General features: G+C 37.3%; 2 protein-coding genes across 2 annotated transcripts; both read right to left on the reverse strand.

Moving 5' to 3' along the window:
- Window positions 1-259: 259 nt before the first annotated feature.
- On the reverse strand, window positions 260-1,325 carry ndufb4 (NADH:ubiquinone oxidoreductase subunit B4). The gene is made up of 3 exons (XM_019102775.2): window positions 1,109-1,325; window positions 510-650; window positions 260-400 (listed from the first exon to the last, which is right to left on the reverse strand). Exons 1-3 carry the CDS (start codon window positions 1,283-1,285, stop codon window positions 338-340), a joined length of 381 nt encoding a protein of 126 aa, XP_018958320.1. The 5' UTR covers window positions 1,286-1,325; the 3' UTR covers window positions 260-337.
- A 3,455-nt stretch (window positions 1,326-4,780) lies between these two features.
- LOC109088607 lies at window positions 4,781-15,911 on the reverse strand. The gene is made up of 5 exons (XM_042714403.1): window positions 15,482-15,911; window positions 14,356-14,495; window positions 13,188-13,359; window positions 11,230-11,281; window positions 4,781-10,820 (listed from the first exon to the last, which is right to left on the reverse strand). Exons 1-5 carry the CDS (start codon window positions 15,595-15,597, stop codon window positions 6,876-6,878), a joined length of 4,425 nt encoding a protein of 1,474 aa, XP_042570337.1. The 5' UTR covers window positions 15,598-15,911; the 3' UTR covers window positions 4,781-6,875.
- Between the last annotated feature and the right edge of the window lie 814 nt (window positions 15,912-16,725).

A 16,725-nucleotide genomic window follows, 5' to 3' on the forward strand; every position in this document is an offset into this window, starting at 1 on the left:
TCAACCGTACTTATTCAACAATTCATCTCTATATCTTAATGAAAAAAAAAAAAAAATAATAATAATATTTATATTTTAATTTGTGTTCTGAAGATGATCGGAGGTCTTACGGGTTTGGAACGACATTAGGGGGCGAGTAATAAATGGCAGAATTTTCATTTTTGGGTGGACTATCCCTTTAAGACCCGCAGAATCCCTGTAAATGATATGACAAAAATACTGTGTGATTTCTTATTTTTCTTCAATAACAGTGACAGAGGAAGTTTCAACAAAGTATTTTATTTAGTATATAATAACAATTACTATGCGTTACAATATATATCGAATTCCAAAAAAATTAGGTTGACAGTTTATAGGGGCGCTCATAGGTCCCTGCCTTAATTTTGGCCTCCCTTTTGTCCTGGAAAAAAGGGGAAAACAGGGTTAAAACTGATACAACCACTGCAACTTTGACTACAATGAATACTGAATATGTGTGTGAATAGTGAATTCATACAGCTTCAACTCACCCTGTCTGTTTTAAACACAACATACAAGACGAAAAGGGGTAGAACTCCAAACAAGCCACCAATCAATGAAGTTTTAGCAGTTGGTCTGAAGTAGTTGTTATTGGTGCGCGCATACGTCCACCGTGTAAGAGCAGGATCCTCCTACGAATAAAACACATGGAGGTTGAGCACTTGATCAAACTGTTTAAATGTGTCAGCTTACCTTCTGGAAGTTTCAATAATTCAATTGTCAGGATTGTAAACAATAATGGGGCAAACAACACACCCAGGAAAAAGCATTCTGAATAATAATAATACAGTCTGACTGAAATTGAACAAATTAACGTTAGATCTTTTTACATAAAGACTATATACACATGTGGACCAAAACAAGCTGGCAGGCAATAACTGCTAGCCAGCGATCAGTGAAGGTCACTCACTCCGGATTCAATATTAAACACTCTAGGGTTCTAAAACATGAATGTGTTCTAACATAAAATCTTTAAAACATTTTACAGTTATAAACTTGCACTACACCAAATAAAAGCTATATATAGCTTCATTGTAACTGTTTTACTCTAAGCTAATGTTTGCAGATTGTGATATTCGGTTCGTCTTACAATCAGCGCTTTCCGATGAGGATTGTTCAGCTGCTCCAGATACTGCCGCTTCAGCTGTGCCCGCAGAGCAGCTCTCTTCTCCTCAGCCCGCCGGTAATCAGGTGAGAGATTGAAGTATTCGGCTGGATCTAATGTTTTTGGCTGAGTAGCCAAAGGAGCCTCTTTGTAGTTCGCCATGATTGCGAACAGCGAAAAACACGCCCCGACAAAAAGGAGAAATCTGATTGGCTGCGCGGCACCTTCGCGAGTCTCGCGGTAATTCAGAATATCGTCTCGCCTTTTCCGATTTCCATCGAGTAAATCGGTGTTTTATTTTAGCATCACTGATATACTGTTGTAGTTTTTGTTTATATTTTAAATGGAATTTGTATACATAGTTTTAAATTTGAATTTTAGCTATTTAAGTAATTTCATTGTGTTTTTAGTAATTTTATTAGTTTATGTATATATATATATATATATATATATATATATATATATATATATATATATATATATATATATATATATATATATATAGCTACAGGCATATAGCTTTTATAGTTTTAGTTATTGTAGTAGTCTACGTCAACTTTAAACGAAAAGCAGAAATGCTTCTTTGCCAACTAGCTGAAGTGATATTGATTGTAATAGCGAGTAAATGTATAAAATAATGTTTGATGTTGGCTCACCACTGGACTGGACCACTGGATCCTGACTGATCTGAGGAATCTCACAAATATCACGCACTGAGACACAAGCAAAGTCCTTTTGGTCATGTTCCGACAGCTTATCTATAGTGAGAAAAGTAGAAGTGTGGAGACCCATATTGACCAGTAGAGGGAGCTATAATGCAACAAAAGTGTTATTTCATACATAAAGCTAAATTAGTTTATTTGTCATGATCTGTTTTGATTTTTATATGTTGATATCTGTTTCGCTGTGTTCAAAACACGCAGGAGACCCTCAACATACCTGTGCACAAGATCTGTGCTTACTATGCTGTCATTCATATCTTATATTCCAGGTTTTAGTATGATTAGCTCTGCAGAACATATCTTACCACCTACCACAAACAATCAAACAGTTACTTTAAATACATTTTTAAAATGTGTTACATTTTTTCTCATACATTCAACAATGTGTATATTTTAAAATGTAATTTATGGTGAGTGGAGTAATGGCTGCTGAATGTTTGGTTGGATATGTTTCATTTATTGAGTTGCATTGATATACAAAAGGTAAAATGAGAATGGAAGTATTATGACTGGCTATGACATCTTGCAAGACAAAATCCTCCAGCCATTGTTCTCTACCCGCTGGCACCACCCAGAGTGATCATTCCCATCACTGATCATCATGAATCTGACTTGAAGCAGGCTTCTTTAGCTGCGTGTAATGTTTAGGACTGGAGGCACACATGTCCACTATGGGTGCACGAGTGTATATTTTAAAGTAGATGTTTGGAGGATAGGTTGGCTGGAAATTTATAAATGTTAGTAGCCTAAGTAATTAACAATTTGTGGGTTTACTTATAATTAGCTTTCCAATAATGTAACCTAGAGCAGAACACAATAACAGCACGTTCTTAAGTACAAATAACGGTCTAATCATTGAAAGATGAATAATATCAGCACTCACCCCATCCAGTCTGAATCGGAGAAGCGCCCCTGAAGCAGAATCCAGAAAATTAGCTTACAACAAAGAAATCAGGCATACAATAAAAAAAAGAGGAAGAAGAAGAAGAGGAAAAACATCTCAATTAAGCTTCACACATGCATTGTAACAAACGTACCCCTGCAGGGTTAATAAATCTAAGGAGGAGACGTAGATTCCCCTGATTATGGAAGCTCACTAGTTTCTTGAGGTGCTTAAAGACAGCAGTATCCTACACATGATGGGCACAGTATGCACTACGTTTTATTTGTGCATTCAATCATATGTAATGTTCTTGCATTGATTGCATTCATCTCATTTAAGTATCTTTTTAAACATATAATGATCAAGGTAGTATAGTCCATAGGGACATTGAGTTATTTTATGTAACTTGTACACGTAACTGCTTTAGGTTGAAAAACAAAATTTAAGGGGAAACTTTGTACCAGGGGTTGGCAGTTTTGAGAGTAACCAGACATCTATCATGTAATGTGCATGAGATGTGCATGTGTTATGGGGTGATGTGCACTGAGCAACATGATTGGCTCAAAGGTCCTAATCTGTCCTTCAATGTATCTTTTTACTATAAAAATTGGGCTGTGAGTCTATGTGTTATCTCTTTGCACACAGACTCAAGCTGTGTGTAAACAAGATCATTCTCTGCAGAGAATTAAAGCAAGACAAAGACAAAACTATGTTTGGTTTTTCATTCTCAGTCTCTACAAATTGTTATTGAATTAGAATTTCCATGACAGTAACAAAGCTGGAGAACAAGTAACATGTAAGTTGACTGTGATCACTAACAACATGTGCCCTCCATGCTCGCTGGATGATCCTGGCTGCTCTGCTAAAAACTTTCCAGCTGTGGGACAAGTATGACATGAGCTGTTGGGTGATGGCTAAAGGGGGAAAAAATTATTGAGTTTTTTTCTATTGCTTCACTCGTTTAGAAATGAGTCTGCATATTTTGCTGTATTTCACACCTGTCAAAAGAGTATGTGTGTTCAATTATTTTCTTGTTCATGCTAGCACATGCTGCTTATAGGATAGAAAGAGGGGGGGTGGGGGTTATTCTGTGAAACATTAACATGGATTTACATTTCAATTAGCCAAAAAGGAACCATTCTGGGGGGGAAAATGAATAATTCTGCTTAGAGAACAACCTATAAATTATACTGTTTACCTGAGGCTGAACCTGCACCCTGATTAAGCCTTTGCCATGACTAGGTATGGAAAATAGGATTATTCAGCTAGGATTATGACTATTTTATTGGATTAGGCTACATTTAACTCCACCATATACTCAGTTAAAAATTAAGAGAGGTGCTTTTAATAAACCACTTCTGAGGAAGACCACAGAACGTTACTTTCTTGATCGAGTCCTCTTCATTCTCAAGAAACAGAATAGCCGATATTCTTAAAAATACCTGAATTAAAATGTTTTAATAGAAGGTGCTTAAATAGGCCATGTGTTTTGGTTTTATCCTTATAATAGCCTATTCAAATCAAACCCATCCGGTGAATATCGAAAATTAAAAAATTACACAATATATTAATACATATTATATTACAAATACAATACAATACAATACAATACAATATATATTACAAAATATGACATCGACAAGTTGAAGTAAAAAAAAAAAACGTATGGGGGGTTAAAACTACAACCAAAGAGTAAACAATATTGAGGAAGTTTACACTTTTTTTTTATTTTATTTTTTTAACGAGAAATAAAGCATAGAGTAGACAGTAGGCTATATGACTTTATGGGGACGAGTGACTGCATGCCTTACAACAGCCATTATCAGAGCAACGTGAAAACAGACTCATCCAACTGTGCTAGAAAGCTAGAAATATACGAGATTTCTATCCAGCAGCTTTTTTTAAAATGGAGAACTATGTGGACTAGGAGATACTTTTAACAAAAAGCATGTTACATCGTTACGAAAGTAAAAAAAGTGAGGGATTATTGTGACACTGAATAGCTCACTAACTTAATTTGTTTAAAAAAAAAAAAAACACATACTCAAGAGGTCCAAAGATTGCAGTCATGTTTATTTAGTTATTTATTTTTTAACAGAACAGGCTGCTTGTTCCGCAAACCTGCCAACCATTACTGAAACATCGATCATATAAGAGGGCTAAATTGGTTGCATCACTCATAGTCATAACTGTTCACTGGAAATTATGGCAGGTTGTGACATGACACGCAACAGTGTCAGCATGTTTTAATGAGCTGTAATTAAGGAATTTCTGTGTTATTAGAGTTATACAGTTTACTAAGTCTACAGTGTACTTGCTAATAAAAATTTAGCATAGCAGTTTAACTTAGGTCATGTGCAAAGTTTGTCATTTACAGATACTTTATTAATTTTTTTAATAAGTGATCAATATTATTCGCCTTATGCCTTAAGAAAAATACAGTGTATTCAATATATTAAATGTTAATAAATATAACCGATTTAATGTAGACATTCAAGAAATCCCTTACATAAAGGACCTTACATATGTAGGACTATGTTATACAGCATTTCCTACTGTGTTGTTGTCAGTGCTGCAATTGAGCATCTTAACAGCTTATGGAGGTCCCTAGGCTCTAGGGGAGAAATGATGCCCCAACCCCTGCCCTGCATAATAAATTATAATAAAAGATCCATTAAAATTACACTGAAAGCCACACACAAACATGATGCACACAAACAGCACAATTAAATTATACAGTAAATAAAATCAACTGTGAGATCTTATTTAAGAATGCTTAGTTCATCTAGTGGTATGTCTTTTGCAATGATTGTGAGAGGCCTTGTTTGAACCTCAAATTAACAAGTTGCGGATGTTGCATATGCCAGGATCAGCCAGTTTTCAATAACACTTTCATACTTTTAACGGTAATATCAAATGGATAGCAGACTTCTGTAACATCATCTTCTTTACAGACTTAACCGCAATTAATGTGGAATCATCAGTGTTACAGGGGCACTTCAATTGTTCTATTCTTTTTTTTCTTTTCTGACTGTTAAAGGAGCAGTATGAAATGAAAAAAATTCAAACACCTGTGTTAAACAGTTGGGGTTCAGTTTCTTAGTTAACAGCTACTGACTATAGAATGTCTGTCAGGAAAATAATGTATTGTAACTGACATGCTGTGCTTTCAAATGCCACAGTGAATGAAACAGTCAATAACCTACAGGAAGCAGGCCTCAATAAAGGAATGATGTGAGAATTCACCATTTCAAAGACTCAAGATCCAGAAAATATATATAAAAAACCTAATGTACTGTATTGTATATGAATTCATAATGAAATAAAAAATTGCTATCCTCAAACACTAAAGTATTCAAAAAGCCCATTATATTTAATTTATAACAAAAAATATGAAATCAACATGGTCTTACATTTCTGATATAATTATATTTCTTTCTATTCATATCCAATCTGGATTTCTAGTTGTTTTTACAATTTAGATTGGCTTGACAGAGGCCTAATGTTGCTGCAGCTTTGTAGTAGAAGACCCTAAACGTAGAACCCCCGCACTCCCCAATTTAAAAGGTTCAGTATATGTAAACATGATGGAATTGAACAACACATAATTCTCTCCTCTAAAGTTCTGTTTCTTCTGCATCATCACAATTGTCAAGATAGTATTCATCTTCGGTTGTGGTGTCAGAATCAGACTCCTCAAAAACAGTCAAGCTGGTTGTGTAGCTCCTTGATGACAGGATTCCACGAGAAGGAGACATATTTTCTGGAGTTGTCCACATGGGGGAAGACACAGAAGGTGCCTGGGACATCCGCCGAGGTGAAGAGGACATAGTTGGTGATGGAGGTGGGGTTGGGTCTGCATCATAATGATCAAGATCAAGATCATCTGTATATCCAGGTCCAGACTGTTTACCAGTGATAGATTTGGCATCACAGACTGGAGAATGGCTACTATTCATTGGAGAGTCAACTACTGTATAATTCCCCTTCGGCACAAAGTCATCCAAACTTGAGAGGTCGCTGATGCTGCTTGTTGAGATTCGTCCAGGACCTGATGGGCGGCTTGAAACCACACTGCTTACCGAGAAAGATCGTCCATTGTGTAGACCATACTTTAAATCAGCACACGACGAGGACAAGTGAGACCTCACAAGGTTTTGCTGCACGGGACTTTGGTGGAGTTCAGAGAAGAGAAGTCATCAGACTCACACAGTGAATTTGTTTTTTTGCACACTGGACTATAAAACACATTGTCATTCTGAATGTCTTCTGAATCAAAATCAAACAAATAAAAGGGTGATGGGGGACCGACAGAGGATTTTCTGTAATGTGGCAAGGTGGCAGAACGATTCATACTTTGGGCCTTTAGCCTATGTGGACTAAAGCTCCTACCATAAGAGCGGTTTCCATTTTCATCGCTATGCCTCTTTTGCTGATGAACATTTAACATATTCTCAGATGATTTATTTAATATTAATGGTGACAAGGACTCAAAAGAAGCCAAAGGTGCTTTATCAGTGGTCAAAGATGAGTTGGGTTCCTCCCATGTGCACCCAGAACTCTTTTGATCTGTTGTAGATCTGTTTTGCCAGTCCATATTTAAAGAATTCTCAGATTTCTTTAATGTAAGTGGCGACAAAGACCCAAAAGAGTCAAAAGATGCTTTATCGGTGGTAAAATATGAGTTGGGGGCCTCCCATGTGCACCCAGAACCCTTTTGTTCAGTTGTAGATCTGTTTTGCCAATTCATATTTTGAGTATTCCCAGATTTCTTTAATGTAAGTGGTGACAAAGATGCAAAAGAGGCTTTATCAGTGGTCAAAGATGAGCTGGGGGTCTCCCATGTGCACCCATAACCCTTTTGTTCAGTTGTAGATCTATTTTGCCAATCCTTATTTAAGGTATTCTCAGATTTCTTTAATGTAAGTGGTGACAAAGATGCAAAAGAGGCTTTATCAGTGGTCAAGAATGAGTTGGGGGCCTCCCGTGTACTCCCAGAATAATTTATTTCAGCCATAGACTTATTTTGTTCATCCACATTTAATGTATTCTGAGATTCTTTTAATGTTAGTAGTGACAAGGAATTTAAAGTGGTTTTATCAGTTGTTAAAGAGTAGTTAGAAGGTTCCGGGTGGCTCTCAGAACATGTTTTGTCCTCTGTCTTGGGACTTTCAAAAGTCTCAGTATCTGAGAGTTGCCGAGTGGGACTCTTGTTCTTTTTCGATAGTGCGTCAAGTGAGCTGTCTGAATGTTTGACACCAAATGTCAGTTTCAAGCGATTTAACATCTGGTCAACCCTGCTGATGGTTTTAAACACTGTTGAATGTCTTTTGGTTTTTAAATACTGGGGATTAACAACCTCTTTGTCTGGCATAGAAGCTGAAGAGCAGACAGCTTCTTTGTCTTTCTTAACTCGTGAACTAAAGAGGCCTTTTTTTGAATTGGAACTTTGCATTTCCTGCAGTCTCTCATGCCTATGCACAGTGGGAATCTCTCTCTCAGCTATCAGTGGAGTCTTATTTTCTACTGTGCGCTTATCAGGTATTAAATACTTCTCGTTCTCACTCAGCCTGTGCTTGGGGTAAGCATTACCCTTATCAAGCTGAAGTTCCATCAAGCCATCATGCTCCTGATGACAGAAGTTGTTAGAGCCTGTGCTGGGCTGCCTTGGGTGTGGGCTTATATTTGAGCTTTGGCTTTCCATGAAAAAACTTGCATCTGGTGCAGCTTGTAAGAGGCATGGCTGGGCAGGTTTGTGATTATCTAGGGCGCTTGTATGATCTTGAACTGCTGTCCTCTGTTTTCTGTTAGGAGAAGCTAACTGTTCCTTTGGTCTTCTTATTATACTTGTGTATGTGGACAGTGAAGAGATTGGATCAACTTTAATGAAGTCTGCAGGAGTGGTTACAATATCATAAGATGTAGTTCGGGTATGAGTTTTGGACACAGGTGGAGAGGATAGTTCTTGTAAAGTGTTGTTGAGTGTAGGTCGTGAGGAGATGAGGCTAGAATATGGAGAAGTGCTGAGACGAGGTGCTGATCTTCGTCCAAAATCAGGAGGCAGAGATTGAGCTGGTGCTATATGAGAGCTGGAGCCATAAGAGCTTCTTTGTAATGCTTCTACCTGTGGTACAAAGTCAAATGAAAATCTTGAAGGAAGTGTTTTCCGGTCACCCTGTAGTGTTCCACCTCCATTTTGCTCAGGAGGCAATGTTTCACCTTTCTGTATGTGGGAAGAAGGGGTAGAAGGGAAAGGGGTGGACATAGCTGAGCTGGACTCCCTTAGGTATGAATAAATGCTTGGTACTCTTACACTTCTGAGAGGTCTGCTTGGAGAAAGAAGGCTCGAAAGATCCATTGTGCTTTGACTTGACTGAGAATATTTCTTAGAGTCCAGATATATCTGCCCCACATTTGTGGGACTTGTTCCATCTACAGAAGAGTCTTTCCTTGGTGAGTAGTTAAGCCTGTCTGTGAAGGTGCTTGTGCCTGATGAACTACTGGCTATTATATTGTGTGTACTTTGTGATTTAAATTTTTGAACATTAAAGCCAGATTGTTGAACATTAAAATTTGTTAAAACTTTGGGAGAAAATGTGGTATCTGGAGTTACTTTTTGTCTGGTCATACTGGAGTTTTGCAGGTTGTTGTTGTTGGCAGCATTTAGTTCCACTAGATCTATGTCCTCTGTACTGGAATATTTCCTCGAAAACACTGAATAAGAGCTCTGTTGAGCTCTGAGAACCCCAAGTTGGCCGGTTTTGGTTGTGGACATTGGGAAACGTTCCTCCTCTACTCTGGCAACAGAAGCTTCTAGTCTCTTTGAAATTGCCGTCTCTGGTTTGTTTAGAAACAGTGATTTCCTTAATGGCACTCTACTCTTAATTCCATGTGAGAAAGGGAACTGACTGACTGGTATTTCCTCTGTTCTTGCAGGAGTGTCTGGGTATTTGGGGGTTTGGTCATCAGCGGTAACAGAATGGGCAAATGACGGAGTTTTCAAAACAACTCTGCTAGGCAATGTAAGGGACCTGACAGACCTAGTCATCGGAGTCTGTGATTGTGTGGGCTCAGCACTGGAGCTTCTCAAATTTGACCTCCTCAAGGAAAGAAGTAGGGTGCTTGTTGTTGGCTTAGAGCTCAATGATTTGAAAGGCTGATGTTCATCTCCAGTTTTTGATATTCTGTACCCTGAATGGGCCAAATTTGGTACCTGATGAGTGTCCAGAGGTGTGGGAAAAGGATGCAAATCTGTATTATTGTACATCATGCCCACAGAGGAGGATTTAATAATGGGTCTCTTTGGCTGTATTGTGGTTGTGATGTTTGGGGAATTGTTCTCTTTTTGCCAGTCAGGAGAGTTACAGCTGGTTCCTGCAGTCAACTGCATGTCATTGTCATTGGCCAACATGTGTTCAGATGGTTGCCTCTGGGAAGGAAGAAATGGTTGTTGGTGCTGATCCTGGCGAAATAAGGTAGATGGGTTGACATTCTGTGCACAATCTTGGGGTTCATGCTGTACTTCGCTGCCGCCTTGCTTGGGTCTTCGAAGACGGCCACTCCAAGGTGGAGCAAGAACTGAGACCAGGGCTGATGTCAACATAGTTGATGTAGGATTGTTAAGACCAGGTTCTGGCTCAGGGGTACTTTCAGAATGAGGAGCAGGAAAAGAGTCTAATGGCAAGACCTGGTTTACTACTTCTGAATGGTGTGCAAAAAACTGGGAATCAGTGCTTGCTTTTAGACCATTGTCCACTTCAAAGGAGGTCAGATTACTGTGGTACTGTGGAGTTGTTGCAGCATTCTTTCTACAGTCGCTGGCTCCAGATTCCTTGTTGAATTCTGTTTGAACCTTACAAACAGGTTGAGTAGAATGTCTTTGTGAGCCGTTGTAGACAATTTGCGTTTGTTCATGAAGGCCTATGTTGTGTTGTATTCCTGTATTTTGTCCCTGTTTTGGTGTGTTATGTCCATGTTGATGCAGAGTGGTAAAACTGTCTTCATCAAAGCTTGCTTTTGGCCCATCCCTATTCTTAAAGAATTCACCAGTTGATTCACCACATTGCTCAGTTGGTGAAAGCACGTCTCTTAGCTGTCAGAACAAACAACAAAGATTTGGATTAGTGCCAAAAATAGTACAAAACACAGGCACTAATTCAAGCACAGTAACATTTGTACGTTTTAGACTACTAAAGTTGAGTAGCTTGGGAAAATTGCTTCTCACGTGTATTTGAACTATTTGAACAAATCACCACTCCCATTCCATAACTGTTAAACAGACAGTTCAACTTCACAGTTAAGCTTTACATTCCACTGAAAAATACTCTGCATATCAAAACTGCACACATGGCCCAGTAGAGCAGAATGTATTCAAAGGGCAGTACAATAAAGACATTTCATTATATTTGATTAGTAAGACATAGATTTTATCTTTACATCAGATGTTCTCTTACTAAAAAGATGAATCTCATTCTCATGACTGTCTTAGATTGAAAGCTTACCTCTGTGTGGTTTTGATTAGCTGTGTTTTTTACGGCTTCATGTGTGCTGTAACTGACAAATTGAGAAAACAAATTTTAATTAGCATATGATTTTTTTTTTGAATGAGCAAAGCAAAGTTCCCTCAGGTAGATAAACAAAAAAAAAAGTATGATGAAAAAAAAACTCTCATCTAATTCAATGTTTCACACGCTATTCTTACTCCCTAAATACTTTTTCTAGTTCAACATCTTTCATATATTCAGCAAGACAACGCAGGAAAACAAGATCAACGACATTCCATCCTTTCTTTCTGTTTAAGCATTCTAGGAGTAAACAATTCATTGGCCTGACATGAAGGGAGGAGTCCATGGTTAAACTGTTTTAAAATTAGTACAGAGTGTCTCACACACATTAATGCATACAGTCAGATGCATATACAGTACCACTTACACACACACACACACACACACACACACAAAAAACCCTGTTTAAAAGATTTGTTCACTTCCAGAATAAAAGTTTCCTGATCATTTATTCACCCCCATGTCATCCAAGATGTTCATGTCTTTGTTTCTTCAGTCACAAAGAATTTAATGTTTTTTAGTAAAACGTTCCAGGATTTTTCTCCATATAAATGGACTTTAATGGTGGCCAATGGGCTGATAGTCCAAATTGCAGTTTCAATGCAGCTTCAAATGTCTCTACATGATCCCAGCCGAGGAATTAGGGTCTTATCTAGCAAAACGGCCTGTCACTTTCTTAAAAAAATATATATATGTGTGTATACTTTTTAACCACAAATGCTCGTCTTGCACTAGGTCGACTTGTCACACTGGAAAGGTCATGTGTGACGTAGGTGGAAGTACCGAGTCAGTGTTTACAAAGTGAACATGCAAAGAAAGTCAAATGCCCTTTACAAAAAAAGGTAAAACAATGATGTCAAATGATTTTGAAGTTGGAGGAGTATATACATTTTTTTTTTTTTAAATAACCAATCGTTTCGCTAGATAAGACCCATATTCCTTTGCAGGGATCTAATAGAGCCCCTTGAAGCTACATTGAAACTCCAATTTGGACCTTCAGCCCGTTGGCCACCATTTAAGTCCATTTTACGGAGAAAAATCATGGAATGTTTTCTTCAAAAACCTTAATTTCTTTGCAACTGAAGAGAGAAAGACATGAACATCTTGGATGACATGGGGTGAGTAAATTAACAGGAATTTTTTATTCTGGAAGTGAACAAATCCTTTAATGTCTGCTTTTAAAAACGAGAGTCAGTGATGTCATACCTTTTAAACAAGATACTGTAATACTGCACAATAAATGTCTTTTAACTGTTTCCAAGATCAAGGTGTAAACACTTCATAAAGGTGTAAGCAGTGTTTGAAAGCATGAACACACCTAGATACAGTACAGCCAAACAGCATATCTTTGCCAATACACTTTCACACTATCATTCACCGTCATTAAATCATGACTTATTGCTATATAAGGACTATTACTGCCAGTCATGGGTCAAAAGGGCATTTGCTGTTCTGGCTAGGACTGTGCAAATGACACAAAACACAAAGTGCTATGGCATAATTTACAAGACAAAATATATTATATGCAGTGTGTATTAAGTGGACTCAAAATTTCAAAAAAACATTTACTAATAGGAAGACTAACAGTTTTGGATTGAATGCTACGAAGTTTATCTTTCACTGAACTTTTGTATTATAGCAGTTGATTCACTGTTTAACTATAAAATTGGATTTTAAACTAGATATGCAATAATATTAGAATTCTGGTCAATGCCATAAGCTGATCATTATTTTCATGTTATAACTGATAAATGGCATATTAAAATCCTATACAATTTTGTTTAAAAACAAAAAGTGAACACTAAACACTTTTTAAAGCATGATGACCCCCAACAGCAGTGTGAAAATAAAAAAACAGATAAAAACCAATAAATTAATAAATAAATAAAACTCACAGGTTAGTTGTAGCATGCAGTGTTTTTTCCACCGCCGTGTCTTTTTTGTTTCTTCTATTAGGAAGACTGATAGAGATGGTGGAAGTGAATCTGGCAGATTTCCTCTGTTCTTCAGATGTCCTACTGGAGTCTTCCTTAGATCTGAGAAGTATTACTTGCCTGATCTGTAAATCTGATCAGTGGAGAAGTGTTACAAGGAACAGCATGATAATATATATATATATATACAAAGTACTGTGCAAAGTCTTAGGCCATTAGTATTTTCACAAAAAAAATTATATATATATAAATGTTTTTGTGCAGTTTTTTATTTTGTTGTTGTTTTTCAGTAGAAAATATCAGTTTACATTTCCAAACATTTCTTTCGCCATTAATTGGAGTAATGCACTGAGATTTTTGTATACACAAGGAGTCAGTGCTCCACACAGAGATCTGATCTCACCATCCTCCAGTCCGTCTGGAATGACATGAAGAAACAGAAAAAACTGAAACAGACTAAATCCAGAAGAACCGTGGCAACGTTTCCAAGACACTTCAAGAAACGTAACTGCAAAGCTACCTGAAAAACTTTGTGGACAAAAGCTGTTTTAAACAAAAAGGGTACTCACACCAAATGTTGATTTGATTTAGTTAATTAAAGTTAATTGATAAATAAAATCTATTTATGACATTATTTATTAGACACTAGTGCCTAAAACTTTTCACAGTACTGTAGCTTTGTATGACGGTTTCTTCAAGCATCTTGGAGACGTTGCCAGTTCTTTTGGATTTAGTATGTCTCTGTTTTTTTCTGATTCTTCATGTAATCTCAGACAGACTGGATGGTGGTGAGATCAGATCTTTGTGTGGAGCACTGGCTGTTGTCAGACACCTTGTGCATACAAAAATCTCAGTGAATTATTACAATTAATGGCAAAAGGAATGTTTGAAAATGTAAACTGATATTTCCTACTGACACACTACAGCAAAAGATCTAAAAATAACTGGCTTAAAACTGTAAACTGTGTATATACAGTATATATATGCATGCTTCATATGACACTAAATGCATGCCATTAAAATTAACAGAACTTTTAGTCAGAATTTTATGAATTTATGATGAGCTGTTATGTCCCAAAGTTTGTGTCTGATAATAAATGTATATGATAATCCGGTCATACAAACTCACCTCTGCTGCTTTTCAGCTGGCCTGTTAACTGCGATGATGGTGAAGATGCAATAGTTCTAGTTTCTAAATCTTTCTTGTTGTGGATGTGTTGAGCCAGTGGTCCAGGATGTAACTTCTCATGTTCACTTACATTCTGAAAACTAATCAAGCTTTGGCATTACAATACTGCAACAATACAGTCTCCAGAGAACTGGAGACTGTTTTTCTCAACAGACACCACGTGTCTGCAGCTAAGGTTCACTCCCTTCAGAAAAATTCTTCACAGGAACACCCATAGATGTTTTCTAAGTATATCGACAGATGACAGCGAAATGTCAATTGTTTTGTCCTGCCTCTTCATGTGCAAAGAAAATGATTACAGTAGTTGCCAACTAGACAGAAAAGACTTTCTTGTATTTCTCCTAATAATGTTGAACATTCTAATTTTAGCTAAATGATTATTGTTAATATGATTATTATTAAAAAAAAAACACGAGACAATGTGGGTGTAACACATTGCATAAGAGCTTAAGTATTACCATAAACATGGTGAGACATGTTGAGATAACATCTAGCAAAAGATTAATAGTAGTGACACCAGATATTTTGGAGGTGTTTAAAATCATCTGAAACTATTAAACTGAGATGCAGTCAAGCAAACATGTTGGTAAAGATTTTGTTTAATCTGAAATCCTTTCCAAATAATCTAGGAATATTCGGAAAGCACATATTTTGCTAGGAATTTCTGATTGTGTGCAAGGCAACAACAGGTAGCTATTATATAGCCTAACTGAGGTGGTGCCAGACAAGAGATCAATGCTTGTATCAATGTTCAGTCCATTGGCATGTTGTTATAACGCTTTGATTGTAAAAAAAAAAAAAAATTGTAACCGTGTAAAAACTACAATGGATACATCTTACTTTAAGCAAACTACTATGTGCGCAAGCTCTTCTAATTACGTAAGACCTTCAACCTGTCCACTAAAAAGCTACAGACTTCCATAATGTTGTCCTTCCATAAGGAGGATCATAAGGGTTAGTTTGTGAGAGGGAGAAAAGTAGGAAAAGTAGTAGGGTATTTGTGTGAGAGAAGAAGAGCAAGAAAACTTAGTAAAAATTCCAAGAACTCAGGAACTTTGCAGCCTACCGTGATTTGTCAGTTTGTGTGTACAATATCTCCTGATCTGGGAAATAGCAAGTCACGCTGGCTTTCACTCCGCTTTGACAACTTGACTGCTGCAACTTCAGATCATGTGTTGACATTATAGGCTAACTGTATCTTGCTCATCTAGTTTTGCTGCCTCTCTTTAATCCCTCCGGGCATCAGCTGTGCCATGAAGTACCCTCACATGCGGCTCGACTGTACATTCCACCGGAGAAAACCGCGCGCGGTGAGGCTGACCCGTCATATCTACAGCCGTAGACCCGACACCACCCGTTTCTTTCCCACCAAGGCGTGTGTTATCGAGGGCACAGCCGCGGAAGTGCGAAGTGAGCTTGTGCTTTAGCAACAAACTTCGTACTTTGAAATGTCGAGTTTATTACGGGACCATGTAGACAGTGATAAGCATAAACCTAGACAACGTTTTCTTGTATCATATGTCAGCTAGTTATATTTCAGATTTTGTACTTTTACCTGAGAGACTACAGGGGTTTTGTTTCAAAACTGATTTTAATAAAAAAAAAAAAAAAAAAAAAAAAAACTGCATAGTCCTATTTTTAAAAACGTGATATCTGTGAGGGCAGATAAGAACCGGAGGATAAACAAGCGATAACTGAACAGTAGTAGCCTACGTGTGTTTTTCCATGAATACCCGATAGGTGGGGTCATAAACAATAGTGCATGACATTTCCGCGAATCGATTCTTTAGAACAATTCGTTTAAAGAACCAGTTAAAAGGATTCAGTGATTCATTTACGTCAAAATGTAACTGCGTCAGCACGTAGTCACTGTAGCTGGCATTCCAGCGTGGCATATATGTTCTTAAACATTCTAAAAAAGCCATATGTGCACACAAATAGCTACTTATAACTTTCTGATTAATAATGGTCGGTTGGTTTCTTATGTTCGTTCTGTCTGTTGCAGTCATTATTCATCCAAGTCAGTTAGAACCTAAATATAGCCCATCAGTAAAATCTTAAGTTCAGTCAATGTCCAGATACTCCAAATGACATCTGCTCGTGTTTATTATTATGAATCGAATCAGTCAGTGAATCAGACTCGCTCAGGCCGGTTATAAGAACCAGTTTAAATGAGTAAAAGATCCGACTCAAAAGAACCACTCGCTCACGAATTCGACACAGCATATACAATAACAGTGATGAAAACAATGTGTGTGCATCTGAGATCCAATCAAACCTCCTTTTTAACATTTTGAGGGCAAAATAATA

The sequence above is a fragment of the Cyprinus carpio genome, chromosome A24 (genome assembly GCF_018340385.1).
Source record: "Cyprinus carpio isolate SPL01 chromosome A24, ASM1834038v1, whole genome shotgun sequence".
In the NCBI taxonomy this organism is placed as follows: domain Eukaryota; kingdom Metazoa; phylum Chordata; class Actinopteri; order Cypriniformes; family Cyprinidae; genus Cyprinus; species Cyprinus carpio.